General features: G+C 40.8%; 2 protein-coding genes across 2 annotated transcripts; one reads left to right on the top strand and one right to left on the bottom strand.

Moving 5' to 3' along the window:
* Positions 1-666: 666 nt before the first annotated feature.
* LOC116249665 (pentatricopeptide repeat-containing protein At4g02750-like) lies at positions 667-5,990 on the bottom strand. Its single transcript, XM_031622852.2, has 2 exons — positions 2,443-5,990; positions 667-2,147 (listed from the first exon to the last, which is right to left on the bottom strand). The coding sequence occupies exon 1, from the start codon at positions 5,510-5,512 to the stop codon at positions 3,272-3,274; it is 2,241 nt and encodes a 746-aa protein (XP_031478712.1). The 5' UTR covers positions 5,513-5,990; the 3' UTR covers positions 667-2,147; positions 2,443-3,271.
* A 12,528-nt stretch (positions 5,991-18,518) lies between these two features.
* LOC116250948 (transcription factor PAR1-like) lies at positions 18,519-19,351 on the top strand. Its single transcript, XM_031624958.2, has one exon. It carries the CDS (start codon positions 18,629-18,631, stop codon positions 18,899-18,901), a length of 273 nt encoding a protein of 90 aa, XP_031480818.1. The 5' UTR covers positions 18,519-18,628; the 3' UTR covers positions 18,902-19,351.
* The last annotated feature ends 1,862 nt before the right edge of the window (positions 19,352-21,213 follow it).

Here is a 21,213-nt window from a genome sequence, read left to right as displayed (position 1 = left end):
GAGCAACATTAGTAATATGCTTATTTTCTGCTGCAGTCGTAAGGAATGGCAAGAAATGAAAGTAGTTTAGTCCAAAGAAGGTCCAACGACAAGAAGTCCCATCCCCCTACCTATTTGTAGTTATGTAGGAAATATTTTTTAGAACCCTATCTAGAGAGGTAGGTGACATTACTTTGGATAAAGGAAGGAATTACTCAGCTCTGTCATGAATCCTATATGCTGCTGACATTTTATTATTTTTATCTGAACCGGCTTTCATAATCTATTTAATCCATTTGAGAAAATTGAGGCTCAATGCCGTCGAGGTAAGCAAAATGGATAGAAAAATCACCATTTAATTAAATAGAAGACTATGTCACAGACTTAAAGGAACTGGCTGTGGCCTTTTTCTTAAAAAAGAATGGAGGTGCGGGAGAGGCGAGAAAGTGTAAGAGCACACACACATGCATTCAACCAGTCCCATTTTGAGACTGGTTCTCCCAACCCCCTTATCTCTTTCTCCCAGTTTTCTCTATTATTTGTTTTCTCCTTTTGCAATTACGCTCCCCACCTTAAGATTGGTAAATCGGGAAGGAAATCCTCATTTTGGTACTGGTTTTACTCATTTTCCATATACTTATATATATAGATATATGTATGTATGTATGTATAATGATTGTCCACAAATAACAAAACTAACAATTAGTGTTTCTATAAATGATTTAACGAAAAAGAAAACAAAATTATACATTGCTGCACCTGAGCAACACCCAATCCACACCCTCACACCCTAAGTGCATCAACTCGGTTGCAGCCACTACTTTGAATAGTCCTTGTAACGTCCATGTCTTCCCAGAAAGGAGCGAAGAGTTGATCATAAAAGATTAGGAGTATAATACCTTGCGTCTGGCTATTTTAGCCAGCAAGATCTTCACCACTGAATGCAGCTGGCGAAAGTTGGTAAAAGCAAATATATGAGAAAGCAAAGCTTATGGACATATGAAAGACATTCTAGTGGTTCATTTATTTGGTAAGCAGTTTTGGCAGTCTACAAAGGTGTAAGCAATACAGTTTCTTTGGCCATCAAAGATGGAGCTATGGCAAAGGGACTAGTAGATGATTCCATAAACCACTCATTAAAGTCATCAGGGCCAAAGAATGTGGACTGGTGGAGTGGTTCCTAAATTGGAGGGTGAGGGATTTCCTGCTGAGCTCTAGTAGAGAGGCACAAAGTTGTTTTCTCTACGAGTAACAGAACTAGTGTTTCTGCCTCTCTAAGGAAAGGATTTGACAAGCTTGAACGGATTTCTCATCCATCAGAGAGTATCAATAGGGTAACCTCATGGCAGGAGAATAGATGTAAAGGCAACAAGGAAGGGCAGAGAAGATGGATATGGGAGTCAAGGGTACCTGCGTGCTTGCTGGACTAGATACATTAATTATGAGAGGCAGCTTCTTATGCAAACCAGGCTCCAGTGAATTGGTTACAGACTTATAGTCTAGCTCGGAGGGAGGAATAACAAGAGCACAAGTGGAACCCAGAGGATATAAAAGTAATTAAGAAGTCTACTCAAAGTATCTCCTGCAGCTAAAATGGACTGGAGAAGAATTAATATCAGGACCTGGAAACCATTTGGCATAGTTTGGGACAAATGGGATTGACCTGAAGGATGGAGCGTAATGTTTGTTTAGCTTCCACACTCAAATCAGGCAGAAGACTGGTGGCAGGATAAAAACAAACAAAATCAGTGAATCCATTTATGCATTTGTCCAATGGACTGCTCAGGACATTGTAACTCTGGAATCATGGGGTTGAGACCAATGCATAGAGAAAATAAATACCCGCTCGGGGAGAATTCTAGTGGACATGAACAATGAAAAGTGGAAGATATGTTTGACTGAAGTTATCAGTGGCAGGAAAGGAATTAATAACAAATTGTGTTGATTGAAGGTGCAGCTGTAGAAGATAGTCATGGGAAATCAAAGGGCACCACTGCTCTTCTTTTTGGCTCCTGTAAATAGAAATCATACTGTGGAGTAGGGAGAGAAAGAACGGAACTGGGACCCCACAACCTGAATGATCTGAGCCCCATTGGGAGTTATTGTTTCTGTAAACATCCTTGTCCATATCTTCAATAAATGTAGGGGAAAAACCTCCAGCTGTTTCCCTGGAAGGTATAGATTGAACAAATGAGTAGTTAGTTTCCCCTCTTCCTTAATGGCTTAACTTATTGCACAGATTATAAAAGCACACGTAATGCACAAAGCTCTCCATAAGTAGCACAACCAACCAAAAAAATTTTGGGAGAAAGTAAATAGATTTTCCATTTAATCTGGGCTGCAGTATTTCCCAACTTGACTCAATAAGAGATTATTTCAGTTATTGTCAAAACAAAGGCACAGACTATGGCCTCGAAACCCAAGACAATTAACAGTACAAGAACTATGGAGTCATGGACATACCTTTCATCAAAAGTGGAAGATAAAATTGCATAAAAAACTGATCCAGAGGCAACATCAGAACGATCCAATCCATTACTTCACTGCTCTGTAGTCTGTGCAACTCCATATGTGGACTCTCTTGATTTTATTGGACGCTCAGAACTACACATGGTTGCTTTATGCATTGTCAATGATTATAAATCTTATATATCGGCTTCATTGTGCAAAGCAACTAGCCAAGGGCCAAGTGTGGGTATCAACGTTCAGTTGAACTAGTCTATAAAATATGCCTCTGCAGCTTCCATGGCGAATACAGTTTCTCAACCGGCCAACAGGAAAGAACAACAGGTAACAGCCAATAAATTGGTGTTTTTACTTTATGAAGATCACCAACCTGACAGCCTCTATGACTAATATGACTAGCTCACAATTTTAAAAGTATCTATCCGCGGTCCTCCATCTCAAACTTCTTTGTGTTATGGGCCTATATCTGGTAGAACCAAGGGGTGGAGCAAAATTGGATGAGTGTAGGTAATAAATCACAGTAGATGGCTCACCCTTTAGCTGGTCCTAGGCCACAACATAGCAAGAAGTAGCTTTTGCATTTGCAGTTTCGTGCACTGGTGAAGTCATGAAGTACCATCTGCCAGGGACAATGATGAAAGTTCACCGGCAAAATGTAGCTTCGGCTTGTTCATCATCACATTTTTAAAAGCGACCACCATCTAGGAACTAGTTTAAACAGCATAACATCATTAAATATTGAGCTGCCTTTCAGACATACAATAGATTGGGAATTCATCCCAATAAGTTGGGACTTCATTATAAGTTGACTCAGAAGAATCCCCATTTATCCAAAGTCTAAAAAGGAATATCGCAGGTCTGGCTTATGCCCATCTGTTTTTGTTTGTGTGGACAGTGTCCAAAGAGTGCTGCAAATTTCTGCAATCAGATCGTGTGAGAAGTTGACAGCAGAAAAAGAGTGAACTCGCCCTTTGATCTCAATCCAGCTACTCCCAGGTAGCTTTTCTACTCTCCTTTCCTTCATCAACATCCTGATTCTTTCCACCTCCTCCCATCTGCCAGAAGCAGCATGCATGTTTGATAGCAGGACGTAGTTTGAAGTCTTGTGGGGCTCCAATTTTAAGAGTTTCTCCCCTGCAAATGTTCCAATCTCTAGATTACCACGAATATAGCTAGCTCCAAGTAATGCACCATATGTACCAGCATTTGCTTCAATAGGCATGTTGACCACTAGTTCGTATGCTTCCTCCAGCCGACCTGATCGTCCAAGCAAATCAACCATACACGAATAGTGCTCAGCTATGGGCACAATATTGTATTTAACAACCATTGAATGAAAGATATATAATCCTTCATCGATCAGTCCAGCATGACTACATGCTGACAGAACAGCAACGAGTGTGACTTCGTCAGGAACTTCACCAGATTGCTGCATTTGCATAAACAGCACAAGTGCCTCGTTTGCATAGCCATGCAATGCATAACCAGCAATCAATGCATTCCATGAAATGGAATCAATGTTTACCATCTCAGAGAACACTTGCTTTGCCCTTGAAACCCTGCCACATTTTGCATACATTGTGATAAGAGAATTTCCGACAAATACATCAGCATTACGCCCACTTTTCACAACAAGATCATGCAGCTGCTTTCCATGCTGAAGCACGGCAAGGTTGGCACCGGAGCAAAGGGCACTAGCATATGTGGATTCATCTGGTCTTTTACCGTCCCTTAACATGAAGACGAAATACCTCAGTGCATCACTATAGAGTCCATTCTGAGTCAAACCAGAAATAATAGAGTTCCAAGAAACAGCATTCCTCTGGCCCATCTCCTCAAACATTTGAATTGCCTCAGGCATTTTTCCAATCTGACAATAACCAGAAATCATGGTGTTCCATGAGATAACATCCTTCTTCTTCATCTTCCTGAATAAACTATGAGCATCATCCATTTTTCCATACTGTGCATATCCGGCAATCATGGTATTCCAACAGACAGTATCAGGACATTTTATTTGAACAAACATTTTCCATGCGTCCTCCAATCTCCCACTTTGTATGTATCCTGATATCATCGCAGTTTGTGATATCACGCTATCGAAAGGCATTTCATCTAACAACCTCTTTGCCTCATCAAGCTTACCAACTTGAGCAAAACCTGTGATCATAGCAGCCCATGACGAAGCATTACGCGCTGGCATTCTGCAGAACACTTCATAAGCATCTTTAATCCTACCATTTTGCACATATCCAGCAACCATTGCATTCCAAGCCACCACATTTCTTTCAGGCATTTTACTGAAAGTTTCCCGTGCCTTCTCTATTTCACCATTTTGGGCATATCCCGACAACATGGTCACCCAAGAAACAACATTAGGCATTGGCATTTTCTCGAAAAAGTTGCAAGCTGAAGCCATATCACCAACTTCAAGGAAACCAGCAATCATGAGATTCCAAGACACATCATCTCTCGATACCATCTCCTCAAAAAGCCGAACAGCAGAATTCATCTCACCATTCTGCGTGTACGCCGCAAGCATGGCATTCCAGGAAACTACGTCACGGGCAGGCATTATATCAAACAACTTTCGCGCGTTATCAGTCCCACCGTTTTGGGCATACCCAGTGATCATCGCATTCCAGATAGCAGGACTCTTCTCCTGAAGCTTATCAAAGATCTTCCTTGCGGCGTCCACCTTCCCTTGTTTAGAGTAGATTGTTATTATGAGAGTGAACGAGAAGTCATCGCAGACTCCCATGCGGTGAAACAGTTCCGCTGCCTCGTTCCACCAGCCTCCATGGGCATAACCCGCCATCATGGTGTTCCAGGAAACCACGTTTCTCATCGGCATATTATCAAAAATACGCCGCGCATCGCCAATTCTTCCGCTCTTGGCGTAAGCAGAGATCATTGAGTTCCACGAGACGATATTTCGTTGAGGCATTTCGTCGAACAGTCTGATCGCATCTTCTAGCCTCCCTGATTTAGCCAAGTTGGTTATCTTCTTGTTGCAGGAGGTCAGAGTGGACGCGCCTGCAACTGCCCTCAGGCTTGGTAGCTTCATTGAAGGAAACCACAATAGTCGTATCCTTATGCCATTGGGTTGCAATTCCAAAAGACCTTTTATTCCTTTCTTTTTTCTCAAAACCTGGTTCTTTGGTCGTACAGACTACACTGCAGAGCGCCAAACGCTGTTCTAAAGCAACCGGACGGCCATTTATTGACCGTCCTAAATCAGGTACAGAATACTTGGAATCTCTAGCAACGGATAAAACCGCCGCATAAGATAAACACCGCCTCCTTTCAGCTACTACTACCTTTCGAGGCAAGCGATGGGAAAAAAAATGCCTGTTGCTGTGCTGGTTACTATCCCACCAGCAGACCCAATATTGTTGCGTTTGAAGGAGAACCAAATTTAGCAATAAGGAGCCCTCAGATCAGGGCCGAGCCAACATTTTTTTTTTTTTTTTGGAGAACACAAAATTCCAAAGAGAATTTCCAAATTCTTTCTGGAGAAGCCAAATATATCATTTTTATAATTTTTACATAGACTAGATTAGAATTTTTGAAATGTTATATTCTAACTTGAGGAGCATTTTGATATTTTATAGAGAGATCACAGCATGTGCTCATCCTCAGCCAGGAAGCCCTTGGTGCGTAGAGACAGTCGGATCTGTGGAAGATCGGACACTTTCTTTTTGTTTTTTCTTTTTTTTGCCAGGATTGTCTTAGGAATGATGCTCTCTCACACTCTCTTAACCAACCAAGAGAATAGAAACCAGAAGAGAAAAAGAAAGAACACGCAAAGATCCCTCACATACTCTCTTGACCAACAAAACCAAGAAAATAGAAACGAGAAGAAGAGAAAGAAAAAGAACAAGCAAATATTTACGTTGTTTAGTGAAAATGTTCTGCTACGTACACGGCTGCCACACAAAGCTGTTCTCGTTATCACAAATGCAGAGTATAAACAAAACAACACCCTTATAAACATGAGATTAAGACAAAACCCACAAACGAAAATAATGACACGAATGGACTTACAATAAGCATTAGCTCTTTAAGAAAAAGAAGTGATCCAACCGCTCCTTCTAATACAGATACCTTGTTATGCTTTCACTCTAATCATTAGCTCCACCTTTAGTATCCTCTCATTAACTAACAATTTTGGGCATGGCCAGCTCCCACGGTGGTACGGAATGTGTATATAAGGTGTGGGTCTGAATTCACCAGACCGTCGGGTCGGGCTGCTGACAGGTACCTACTACTCGGTTTGGTACGTACTCAGACCCGATGGGGCTCGATAACATTTAAATAACTTTTTTTATTATTAATAGTATATATTTTATTATTAAAAATATATTTTATAATAAAAATTATATAATTTTTTATTATAAACGGGCCAGACCGAACCTGAGGCCAGGTTTCGGACATCCAGCCGATCCGATGCCCAAGTCTAGAATTCACCATCGTTTGGCTTGAAAAGGAGAAGTTTTACCTGCTCTTACGTTTTAAAATGAAAACCCGGGTGTAATTTTTCATAAAAAAGTTCACCCAAGTTATGTTCGAAAGGCTTAAATTTTGAGGAAAAAAGAAGTCAGCCTGAAGGGATCGGATTATATCTGCTGAAAATTTTCTCATGCCATGTACATGAATAAATAACAAAAAATGAGTGGCATCAACCGGGCCCCCAAGGATACCATCATCAACTAACCAAGGTTTTAATATCAGAATTTTCTAAGTAGTTTTACTCTGGAAAAAAAAAAATCTGCATTGCATGGGAAAGACGTTGAAGTTTGAAGTTCCAGACAAACATTTTGTTAAGGGGATAATACATTGATTTCAACAAGGACATCTTTCATTTGAAGGAAACTACTGTAGCATCTGATATCTGGGGATGTCAATGGATCGGATTCAAACCGGATATATTTTTAATCATATATGTTTTTTTAGATATTCACATATTTGGGTTCAAATTTGGATTCAAATACAAACAAAGTAAAGTCATATCCAAATCTGAATCCATAATCCGATTTTACAATGAGAATCCGATTTTTATATGTATGTCCGATTTTGAATCCGAATTTTGAACTGAATTTTACCAAGTTCAGCAATAGATATAAGAAATTTGTCTCAAAATAAATCCGATCCGAATCTGAATACATATCCATCTCAAAATAAATCTGATCCAAATCTGAATTTGTATCTAAATCTGATCGGATGTCTTTTCTTAAATCTGAATTTGATCCGATTTCTTAACCGAATATTAATTTTTTTTCGTATCCATTTTTTTTATTGATTTGATCAGATATCCGATTCAAATAAAATATATTGACATCCCTAATCAGCACATACAACCATTACAACAAGGCAAAGACTTGAGAAAGAGATCCAATTTTTGAAAGGTATAGGAGATCAATAGGAGATCCAATTTTTGAAAGGTATAGACTGAGACCTCTCACACTCTTATATGATTGCTAAGATCAAAGTCCTCAACCTCAGATAACACCCCTTATCAGGAGGGAGGGAGCAGGAGATGCCCTATGAATCTGTCATGGAGTCTCGGGAACAATCAAGTACGAAAAAATCACCTCTCACTCCTTTGTTCCCGCTGGATTTACAAAAGTTGGTGAGGGTGTCAAAGCTATAGAGATGAGTTTGTTGGATGAATGCCAAGCAAACCAACCCCCGAGTTCCCATAGGCCAAATCAGCCACAAAAGGTGCATTTTGGCAACCGCCTAAGGCGACAGCCGCTACTAGAGAAACTATCAAAAGAGTCGAACGATGATTGGGAGTGGCACCGTAAGGGAAAGGGAGCCTGTGTCCCTCTAAAGAAGGTAAGCAAGTCCCTTCACCTCTCTCTATTTATTTGCTCTGGGGAGCCCAGCCAGGGCTATGCAGGTGTAGAATCGGGGTTGGAAAATGAAATGGACAGCCAAGGGAGAATGTCTTACAGATGCAGATAGTAAAATTGAGAAACTCCCTGATCAAGATATAGTGGAAACCACACTATACCTATTTCTAGGATGGTCACATTCAACTGATGTTGAGGAGAGCCTTGACTTGGTGGAAATTATGGAATCGATGTCTGAGGAGATACAACCTACCATTGATGGCCAAGGGAACCGCCAAGAGGTGAATGGGGATGACCTGCATCACAGCTGAAAACCCATTCTTGTGAAGATTCTATCGTGGAATGTTAGAGGGCTCTCCCAACCTACTTCTAGAGGGGAATTGTAGTTCTTTATTGAAGATTTCTCTCTAGCTCTATACATTCTACAGGACGGACACTATGTTGGACAACGTTAAACTGAAAGCTTGGGGGCACACTCAACGTTCTTGGGTGCTCATTTCAAATGCAACCATGTGTGGAGGAATAGCTAGAATGGTGATGTTTGGAGTTGACTTGTTTGTTGTGGGAGCTGTTGAAAAACATAAAGCAATAACATAAAAGAACTTAAGAGATTAACGTGGAGCATATTTTCTTTATCCACGGAAGGCCATCGGCCTTGACATTGACAAAGTATGCCAATCCCTTATATAGGCATTACAGATGAGATAACTCTTTATTTTAAGGAGTTGTTACAAGATATTCATTATCAACAAAACCGTTCCTTGATTTTTGCTGTAACTGTTTCTATAATCCATCACCTTGATTTTTGCCATGATCCTTTCCAAACGATCCTTACCATGATGCTGGCATCCTTATCATATGTGTGTGCCGTTAACCATCATTCTTTTCAGGAGCGTACCTCCACGGCTCCACCCAAATCCCTTAAGGAGATCCTCATAACTGCTTAAACGTAGCCATTGCCTCAACAGATTGAATGGACCAACCTGTTTACTAGGAGATTTTAATGCTATGAGAGCATGAGCAGACAAAACAGGTTGACTCTCAAATCTTCAAAGTTGCACCATGTTCAACTCTTTTATTTGAACCTAAGAACTTGAGATCGTGGATGATGCATTGAGAGTTTTATTTGGAGCCATAATAGAAAGGGGATGTCCTAATTGAATGTTGCTTGGACTGCCCGCCAATCAACCGCATTGGTTGGAGCTTATGCTTATCCATAGGTAAGAATCCTGCATAGAACTACCTCCAACAGTAATTCAGTTACCAATCCATCTTGGGGATGCAGTCCAAACCCTTCGGAAAGGCCTTGTTCAGATTCTTTAACCGCTGGACTCTGCGCGAGGGATGTGTAGATGTGATTAGGAAAGCTTGGATGAAGACCTCCCATGGATGACACATGATAGTGCGGAGGAAAAGCTTTCATTTCTTTTGACATCCACCCATTTTCAATTCTAATATATACACCCCCTCTAAAAGTGCTATCAACAACTTAACCATAACTTAATATTAAGTATTGCTTTAGAAATTAAACGTTTTAATATCTTCCCTGACACATATACATATGGATTTATCATTCTCAGGTGTTTGATTGACTGAAAAATTTTAAGATGCACCGGTGTTTAATGAGACCCCAATTGCAAAAGATAGTTGGGGAGGCAGCCGTCAATGTCGTTTGATGAGAGCGGTTCCTTCAAGAGATCGCCAGTATGCAGAGGAGTCCTATGCGCGGTGCTGTCCAAGTCGGCAAGTGCTCCTAGCTCTCAGAGTGTTGTGCAACTCAGCCTCGACTGTTTGCAACAAGGAAAGAAGTGCGTCTAGAGGGTGAGAGCAAAGAGGATACGTCGATCCTAGTTGCTGCCCTTGAGATGATGTTAGATCGGTCGGTGCGAGGGAACGAGTGTCGAGATGGTTACGGGGTTGAAGGGCCTTAGTGGTGCAAGGGGGAAATGATCGCTGCCGATTCCGACGGTGTTGCACTTTGGCGGCTGCCAAGATTTTGAATTCCGACCCTGCCATCTTCCGACCTTCTATCATCAAGACGATCCCAACTGGATGTATATTGACTTGTGTTCAACTTTGAATCGCCGTAGATCTGTTAGCCACCTATGTTTATGCCACTAATAACCCGTCCGATGAAGAGGTGTTGCACAAATTCAGCCGACGGTGGCTGAGATCTCCGAATCTCGTTGTCCAAATGAGAATACGAATTGTATGAGTTTGATCGGACAAGGAGAAACTGGTTTAGCCAAGATGTTCCAGCCAAGAAGGTTTGGTAAAACAACCGCCAAGGTGACGGATGAAGAAGACGATTCCTTGTCCTTCAACCTCGGTAAAACCTATGACTAGTCTAGGAGGAAAGCACCGAGGGAATGGTTAGACACTTGCCTTGATTCCCATATCCGTCAGTCACTACCTCAGACGATACCACCAGAACCACGAGCATTCTCATCCTTAGCAGCCTTTCCATGTGATGATTACGGCCTCTAAACTCCTCTGGGGTTGAGGAGAATGCACTGTGAATCACGTGGAGCTTGCTGGTTGGGGTTAATGTGGATTGGAGATGTGTGACAAGAAGCCGGAAGCCACCCCATCGAGATCTTCAATTCGTGAATCCTTCAGCCGAGTGAGAAGAGAAGAGAAGATAGATTTGAGAGGGGGGAAGAAGAAGATGTCGGTTTCAATAGATTTTTTCGGCGCCGCCAGTCCAGGTAGAGAGAGAGAGAGAGAGAGAGAGAGAGAGAGAGAGAGAGAGGCGAGAGAATCAAACTTAATCCTTCATTAACATAAAAAAGTTTAGGGTTTTCCCTTAATCTCAAAGTTTAAATAGTATCATAAGTGTCCCCCGATTCATTTAAAGTCCCAAACAGAGATGAACACAAAACATTAAGTGTACATCATGGGATATACGCTTTAATCTTTCAATTCACATAGATTTGCTCAAACCCACTTTCTCCTCAACAGCGCTATCCAAGTGAATATTTCCACATTTCCACTCAAATAGAAGGACAACTATCATTGAACCATTGCAGTCAATGAAGGGAGCATGAAAGGTTGATAGCTAATTACTAAGGCCTGTTTATTCAACTAGAAAAGGAAACAGTCTGACAGACTTTTACATCCATGCATGAACCGGCCAGCAATATATAAAACATGGGTACATCAATTCATGAATCTTATCTCTAGGCAAAAGCGGATCAAAAGCAACCAGCATGAATGTTGCATATGTAACAACACATCAAACATGTCTCTCTCTCTCGTATACATATATATATATATATATATAAAGCTACCCATATAGAAATATACAGATCTCATGTCCATAGGGATCTAAGTAGATCCAATGTTCTCATATTTCTCCGCCTCTTTGGATGTCTAGCGTGACCAAAGTTCCACATTGGTCACAGGTTAAGACATTCGTATTATCTTAAGCATCTTGCTTGAAACTCTAAGATTCTGAAACCTCATATCTAACATGAGATCCGTGTTCGACGAAGCATTACGTAGATTTCACAGCAACCAACCACGGACTAAAAGAATTTATCAATGAGCTTCAGCTGGGTGAAGGTTAATTAATCAGACAAATATATATCTAATTACAGGTAAGGAATTATTCAACTTACTCTTTGATTTACTTTCAATAACAAAACATCAAGTTCACAAAGCAAAGCACGGTGTAAGTTTCCTACCCTCGAGGGTTCAAGATCAGGTAATTTTCCTCCAACTGAATAACCCCGAAAGAAAAATCTTGTTTAATTAATTCAAATAGGTTTCTATGAGCTAGCAGGTTCATGGTGTGTTAACTCCATCAAATTGAAGCACAACATGTAGATATGACATTTATTCCTTTTTCGTGAGTCTAAACCGTATCCACCTTGAAGAACAATACTGAAATTTAATTTTTAAAAAATTAATCACTCTTCTTATGATTTTGGACAAGCATGTAGCCCATATCAAGAAAGTATGATTAGTATTCAGAACTATTGGAGAAAACCCGACAGTTAAGCAAACATCAACTTTTAGTCCAAATTCTTGGACTCGAAGTACTGATCAACTTTTAGTCTCAAACTGTACCGACTAGTGCTTTGAGACCCACCATTCAACTATATACCTACTAACCCCTCCTTTCATTCCTCAATATGTACCCATGGAATTTGCTTGTACCACATCTGAATTGGGATTCCACTTATTTTGTTTAACTACCAACCGAACAATTTATGATGAAGAAGGAAAGAGGAGAAGGTGCATGTTAATTAGGCAGTGATCCGGTTACATAATAAGATTAGCTAAAGCTAAGTCAAGTTTTGACTTGGCATCCCGAGTTTCTAGTCCTACGACAATCTACATGCAAATTGTCATTATTCAAATGCTTCTTAAACCGTTTGCGATGAGAAATCATGTGTTTATCTAGTCCCATTCGAGAACTGATTTTACCACGCCCTTCATAATTTGTATTACTTTTTATATGTTCTAATTATTAATTTGCAAAAATAATATTTTTTTAAAAGTGTAATTACAATTTTGTAGGATTTCACAATCAATGGTCTGAATCGTTTTCATCTCTAAAAACTCATTTTACACGTCCAAAAGCAATTTTTTATATTTATTAAGTTTTCAAACATGCATAATTAATCTCTCCTTCTCATTTTCTTCACCGTCTTTTCACACACACACATACAAAGTCCAAAGAGAGCGCTAGCTCGGCACCTAAACTTGTTGACGTATCCTTTTACTCGTGTTCATTTGTGAACCATTTAATCATGCTGATTAAAAACTGCAATTAGTGAATAGGTGCTATCATTGCCTAAAACAATTGTATGCGATAAAGTGAGCGAAGAAATTAGTGCTGTAATTAAAGATTTCAACATCTGGGTGGTTTGGACGGAGAAATTATTGGGCCTCTCACAACCATGAACCTTAGATTTTACCATGAATCTTCAATCACATCAGCAAAAGGAGGACATGTGACATCTAAGGATTTTAAATCTAGAACAATCAAATGCCCCCATAAGGAATCATATCGGCCTTCGACCTTTGCAGGATAGATTAACTGAAGAAAAATCTAGGAAAAAATGAGATAGAATATTGTAGTCATTTATCAATAATTAACAAATTTTCTCTAAATAAATGACTAAGATGAATCCCTTACCTTAATTGCCGCTGTACCTTAATTTACATGGTCTGATCTTATAGCATACCGAATGAAAGTAGTGGTTGGAGGGGTGGGCACACCAAAAAACACGTCACCGTGTTGATAATGGACAGAATGTATCATCAACATAATTCTTGAAAAACTTGACTCGAAAAATTACCAGCCTTCTCACAAAAGAAATACTTGTATCTTTACTTCATCGGCATTCATGGGCATTGACTCCCTGAATTGCTTTTGATAGCGAAGTAACAATCTTCGGGGTGTTGGGATCAGTCTGCTAAGATCCAAAAGCAAACTCATGGAAGGCCCAGTCCAGTTAACAATGGAGCTTCTCATCGGACCTAACTCTCATATTTGTCAGTGTTCAAGGGGCTGTATATGTGTGGTTGTGGCCTTCTATGAATACCTTTCAGCAATTACAATGGAACGGCTTTGCGCTTTCCCACATCTGTTTTGAGTAAGTACAAACTTTCCATCATCTAATCCATCTGAGATAATATAACATACACCAGGCTTAGGGAGTAGTACTTTATGTCTGAATTGGTCATCTCTACATGCAGAGTAGGCAGGCTGGAAAAGGCTTCTAGGGTTTTTTTCATTTGCCAAAAATGGGAGGAAATGGTAGTGAGGAGTCACCTCACGAAGGGTCACTTCATCAACGTTACGTTGTTGTTGACACAAGAATGAGATGTCTACTGGTGTGGAAGGGCGATGCAGCTGCGACTACAGTCAGTTTGCCAGACCGTAGTATCTTGTCATCTCTCTCGTTTGGGTTGCAAGTGGTAGTTCACTGTCGTCCATGTACCTGATCTCTCTCAGCGCTCATCCATCTTCCCTGGTTGATAAACATGAACAACCAAGATTTTGTTTGGATTCTATCTCTTCTGGTTGACACCTCATTCCCGGCTTCGGTCGCCAGCTACTGATCTGTCTCTGACGGTGATATCAATCCACAGGGGATCCCACCGTGTGGGTATCAACAATTCCGGTCTTATGAAAAGTAAATGGATACATATAAGTTCGACTTCACTGCCCACATGAATTTTATCTGTTTATATAACGAGATCACCAAACAAATTAGCATGAATGGAATAATAAGATCATCCAATCCCCAAAGTCGTCCTGCTAAGGTACATGAGTTTCATCTGGTGGGTGGCTTCGCTTGTGAACGGGAAACACCATTAGCGCCACCGGTTTCTTGTTGGTTTTAGATATATCGTCGGCACAATGAGAACCTAATTAGGGGAGCCTGTTGTCCCAAAGTGGATCCAGGACGAGGCAAGATCCAATGCTTACCGCAAATACCACACGCCTCTCCTATAAAACCGACGGGCGAAGGCATGCAGCATGCATTTCATTCTATTGTGAAAGTTGTACATGTTTAATTAGACAAATGATGAACTGTAAGCTACAGCCGGAAGTCACCATCGCCAGGACATGCTGCCGAGGAAGTTTAAAGCAGTTAAATGAGAGATTAAAAGCTCTTTCTCTGAGTTTCTCTGCCATGCACATAGTGGACAGGTTTAAAAGAGGAAAGAGAAGGGAGAAAGGGAAGGAGAATGTTTCTGTCTCCCAAAAGCAATGAAACGGCAAAGCAAGGTGGTCGCCAGCTCAGAGAGAGCAGGAAGAGAGAGAGAGAACGGAAGTACCGGAGGTAAAGGAGAGGAGTAGCCTTAGCTAGGGATCATGTGCAACCATGTGCGTTCCGTTATTGGGAATGAGGGCTCCCAACCCCACCCCACCACCAGCTCAGTCACTGTTGTGTGTCTCGGAGAGCCAAAGGCCATCACATGTCTCTCTCACTGCTCCGAGCCCACCGCCCCACCACGGCCCACTTCACCCTTTGCTTTCCTCAAGGGTTACTGGCCATGAGCTGGAGCTGGCTCGCCTGTCATCTTGGTCCCCCTCACATGCCTCTCTCCATCTCCCTCCCTCCCATCTCACACACACTCTCTGTATCTGTCAATTTTTAGTGCACACTGATCAGATTCATGGCCTTGAATGCATTTTTGCTGCATGGGATTCGTGCCAATTTGCAACGCTGATCCCCAACTTGATCGGACGCGCGAGTTTTCCTCCCCTTCCCTCAAACGATCATGGTGGATTCTCTCTCTCTCTCTCTCTCTCTCTCTCTCTCTATTTGATACCCATGAAGTCTTCTTTTGGAGTCATACCCATGTGGGTTTGCATCAGAATCAGTTACCCCCACTCATGGATCCCCTCACGGCCACAGATGGAGTCTCCCATTAATGCTGATCCCCACATGATCAGAGTGTGCGCGTATGCATGCGCGTGCGTGCGTGTGTTGGCAGGACGCCACTCTAGCTAGCGAGATTTAGCTAGATGGTGGGTCCACACGTGCACCAGAGTTGATGGAGAACTCAGATTAACGCCGGAGCCGAGTCCGTCGGCCTGCACACGTAACCTTGAAGCCAAGAGAATGCACTCCTCCTGCAGAAATGGTGCAACAACATTTGGATGCTACGTTATCATATAAGCTACTGCACTCATTACAGAAGATACTAAGCATTTTCTTTTCACTGACTGTTGATCTGAAACTTGGTAGTCAGCCAAATGGGGAATCCAGTTCCTGAACATGGTGGTTAACTGCAATCCATTGATAGGCTTCATCCACCACTGTCTAGACGGTGCAGAGTGATCGGAGCTACTGTGGATCGGTTAGGCCGGAGGTACAAAGAGAAGCGGAGCAGCAAAGAGACAGATGGGGCCATCCTAGCGGGAAAGCCCAGAGCAAAGTGTTGCGGCCTTATTCCGGCAGCCGGTTAGGCAGTGGCAGCACAAGTCCGCGTCACACCCTCCATAAGGCAACAACATGGGCTCGATCGGCCCTCCCTCGCTACAGGTCAATGTGTGCAACTGCTGCGAATGTTTTTCAAATATGACCACACACAAATGTATACGCTTATCGAAAATCTACAAAAAGACAACGACTTTTGACATATTTACCTACACCCGCCCGAGTTATTAAAGATTTTGAAACATGAAAATTATGAAAACGATGTTGGAAAACCTCAGTTTCTACCCTACCTTATTGAAGTGCCCCATGAATTTACATTTTGAGCAAGGTATGTGACGATGGTGGAACGACATAACATCAAAAACACTCTCCTACAAACAATTTTGCAAAAGTTAAGCCGTTGTATATAAATATCTGAATACTAGACCGCTTTTTAGTCATTCTTCCTTGCATATGAAATGGAATACGTCACAAAAATGAAGATTTGTTGGTTTCCGGAGACAAGTGCACATGTTTCCATATGCGCGGCTTCCTCCACTGTGCCCACCTGCCCTTATTAATTAATTACTCACGTGTACATAAGGCCACTCGGATTCTGCGCCTGATCACTTTCCCAGTATATGGGCTTTGTGTTGCATACTGGTCTTGATCCTACATTCTTGTCATGGGTTCCACCAAGTTTCAGGCCTATCTATCGATCTACCCTAGCTCTCAGCCCATCCGCCATTTCAAAGTTCTAAATTATATAACTTCATATATAAATATATAAAATCTAGATACATGGAAAATATATGTTATGCATATGATTAATCTTGCCTTTCTAGATAAGTGAGATATACCGGGGTTTTGGATCTCAACTACACGTTGGATTGGTTTTCATAAAAAGGGACAATAAGGGAGTTGTGGGTAGAGAGGGGGATGATGATCAGGGACATTAATTCTTTTATTTTGTAGCAAACACAACAAAGTAATTGGCTAGTTTATTTGTGCATGTGGGTGGAGTGGCCTAATAATGCAAATGAGAACCGGCAAAGCCAATAAAGCATGCAGATCTGGCAATTAGGGGATCGATGGCAGCCCTTAATTTGTGGACCTAGGTTGGTTTCTCAGCTTCTTTTTAATTTGCTGCTAACATGATAGTCATAGAGGCCCATCTGCCAAACTCAACTAAGGCATGCATGGTTCCAAATGACCTGACCGAGCTCAAACTTCGACTGAAGAAACATATATAGTTTATGGAACCATGCATGGCTTAGTTGAGTTTAGGTTATAGGTTCATATTGAATTGGGCAAGTTGGGCAATCATCGTAACTATGCATGTCTTCTTATGCCTGGACTCCACTACAACTTCTCCTTCTTTCTCTTTCCTACACAAACATAGACATAGTATATTAGTCACACACGCAAAAGAAAAGCTATAAAATATGACTACTAAGAAACAAGAGAATGCATCTTAAATATTGAGAGGTGGATGATCCAATAAATGTTCACACATAATCGATCAGGTTAAAAGTTTGAATCCCTCTAAAGTTAGATTGTTGAGCTTTGGGTAGCAAAGCTTAACTTATTGAACTCCGATCATAAGTTAAATTTTTTTGAACTTAGCAAATAATGGATGCACAACATTTTAGTTTACAATTGTATTGCTCTCAGCTTAGGTTGAAAGCAACCTTAGATTCTAAGAACGAAGGGAAAAGAGAAAATAACTTTGACTTGTTTAAAGTATCATCTAGATTGCTCGACCAGCAAACAATGGATGGATGCACAACACTCTAGTTTAAAATTGTATTGCTCTCCGCTCAAGTCCAAAGCAACCCTAGATTTTGAGAAGGAAGGGAAAAGAAAAAACGACTTCGACCTCATTCAAGTGTCATCTAGATTGCTCGACCAACAGTTGTTTTTTATCCAAATTTTGATCTAAATTAACCTAGCAGGAGTGAGAGGCTATGGAAGCGGACGGGCCTACATACATCGTTTGATAGTTCTTGCTCTACACGTAGCTTCGGGGACTACGAGGACGAAGGGTAAAGTAACAGAGAAAGAAGAAAAGAGAATAATAACAACACTAATAACCTTATAAGGGTGGGGGAGAGGGAGTACCACACTGGATCAAGGGCAAGATTTAGTGAGAGAGAAAGAGAAAGAGGGTGTCGGGGACGTGGACTGGGAGGAAGACGACAAATTGTAATCCCGTGTGGGGAAGTTCACGTTGAGAGTCACTACTCTGTTGCACATGGCTGTCTTCTCTCTCTCTCTCTCTCTCTCTCTGCCTGTTCACACTCACATGACTCATTATAACTAGCACAACCTCGTTCTCTTTCTCATCTCCTGCCATTCCCACCTTCCTCTTTCCTTCTCTCCATTCCCTACCTTCACTGCCCAACATCTCTCTCTCTCTCTCTCTCTCTTTCTCTCTGTATGGGGAGGTCGTTGAGAACGTGCAGCGCCGGCGGCCAAGTATTTGCCGGATCTCGGTACAAAATGTGGCCGAGGCGACGCTGTGTGACCGCAAAAAGGAAGGTGGTACAGGAAAAGTCGATCCAGGTGAAAGTGAGGAAGCTTCAGCGGCTTGTGCCCGGCGGCAGCGGGCTACCGGCCGATCGCCTTTTCACGAGAACCGCAGATTACATCTTGTTCTTGAAGATGAAACTCGGTGTCTTGCAGGCGTTGTCCAAGATGTACCAGCTATGAATCCCGCACCAGACAATCTTTTGCCTTTTCCTTGTCCCATCATGGAAGGCCTTCATTACCACCAAATGCTGCTGCTTCTGCTGCTCTTTCCCTCTGTCTCTCCCACTTTGGCTGGTTTTTGTACATTGGGTACATCTATTTTCCCTTCATTTTTTCGTTTTCTTTTAGGATACTTTCCTTTCCTTCTTTTTCTTTTTTTTTCTCTTTCAGAAGATTTTGATAGTGGGGGCAACGGCTTGTTAACAATGGTAACATGCAGGACAAAATGTTCTTAGGTTTTTTGTGAGTTTCAGTCTGGAGATGAATTGAGGCTCATTGATTTGGACTTGAGAACATTTTGGTTCCACTAGGAATAGATCTCCACATTGTCATGGATGTCAAACCAACATCTTGTAAACTTTTCCTTATCTTGGATTTTCAAATAATAATATAGTTTCTCCCGTTATTACATTGAGAAGTGTCTGCGGCCATCTGTATCAACTTCTTCTTCGTATTTTTCTGCATTTTATTGTTGTTTCAGCTGTTGTTACTCTCTGTTATCATCTTAGTTTACAATAACTTTAAGAAAAGGATCATTAAAACGCAAAATGTTACACGTATGTATAAAGAAAGTCGCACGAAAAGTTTCATTTGAAGATCCCATCAAATTTCAACGCTGTCATTCTCCTGCCCAGTTTCCATAAGTATTCTTGAATGCTTTCTTGTGTATGTTTCTGTAAATTTTGTATGATTATGAGCGACTAGTTCAATTTGGCCAAGTCTTGTCGAGATCGAGGAAAGAGATAAAAAAAACACGAAAATTAAGACGGGTAGCCCGGATTTATGCATGTTTTACACTTTCCTGTGCAAAATCTCTCTCTTTTCTGGTTAAGCCAAATCCTTTTGTTAATAATCATGGAAACACAAAAGATCTAGGAAATTAGAGAGATCAAACAACTCACGGCTCTCTCTTCCAGAATTTGCATCTGCCACATCCTTGAAGATCTTTCATTCGTATCATTTAGAAGAACGGTGAATGCATTTCTTCCAATAGTTTTCCCCCTTTCTTTTTGAGTCCCAAAAAGTTTACTGTAGATTTCAATTGCTGGCATAAGGATAATTTATTTGTAACCTTAGCTGCTGGTTAGTTTCTCCCTGAAGATATTTCAACTTGCTATAGTCATTTGCCAAGACGGATCGATAGTGAAGTCAAGGTAGAGAAAGCGTCACTTTCTTTGGGGAAATTATTCACACCTGCACGATCGAGATTTTTTATATAAAAATTCCTAATTGAAATCGACACTAACTTCTCACTCCTGTAAATTTACATTTTTTCAATAAACTTAATTTGATAATTTTTCTGAAAGAGTATTTTTCTAATTTCTCAAAAGAATTTTTTTTGGGGTGCTCATATTGGTCGATATTGTTGGAGTATACAAGGATTTCATCTAAATTGAGGCGTTTTTTACAAACTACATCCTACCATAATTAACACGTACGCTCCAAATTAATACTGCCTGAGCTGCGAGGTACCGTTAATATAGACTGCCAAGGTCAGATCACGAAATGGCAGTTTTGCCTTTAAAATGGAAAAATCTTTTAAGATGTATAAAACAGAAAGTACATATTTTAAGTAGACATGCTCACATTTACATTAAATCGAAATTCTTTTCCTTGTCAATGCAGACAGAGTCACCGACCATTTGAAAAACTCGCAACGAAGAATGAAAGTAGATGGTGTTTTCTCTCTCTCTCTCTCTCTCTCTCTCGGTTTAAAGATGGCCCGTATTTCATACGCGAAGTTACAATGAATTAACTTCTTTTGTTGCCATCTGACCATGATAATCTATTGAGCGTCGTAACTAGTTTAAAGCCTTTATCTTGGATTCTTGGAAGAACCAATATGCACAATCCGTGAAAATGCTGCAGCTAATTTACAAATCCTCATATTTCATGTACATTTTTTGTAATAAAGTCTATATAACCCAGGAAATATTTTTGAGAAAAGTTGAAGCCCTCAAATTGGCATGCCTTGTCCTAATTAATATATTATATCTACCAGTTCTGAGTTCAAAGGTCTGCTGACAGATCTGAATTGGTGCATAATTAATTTTCACCAACTTAGGCCCTTAAAGTTATAAGCCTTGTCCTAAAACATTATAAAAACCAGCTCTGGGTTGAAAGGTTACTGACAGAAGTGAATGATAGTAGTTTCATTAAGATTGATCATACCAATCATCAAAGTAGTGGATATATTATTAAAAGGAATGGCAATGGTTTACCAGAGGGAGAAGAAAATATGATCCTCATTGGAATTTTATAATCTCAGATCC

This window comes from Nymphaea colorata, chromosome 3, assembly GCF_008831285.2.
Source record: "Nymphaea colorata isolate Beijing-Zhang1983 chromosome 3, ASM883128v2, whole genome shotgun sequence".
Taxonomy (NCBI): Eukaryota; Viridiplantae; Streptophyta; class Magnoliopsida; order Nymphaeales; family Nymphaeaceae; genus Nymphaea; species Nymphaea colorata.
This window is presented reverse-complemented; position numbering and strand designations above follow the sequence as displayed.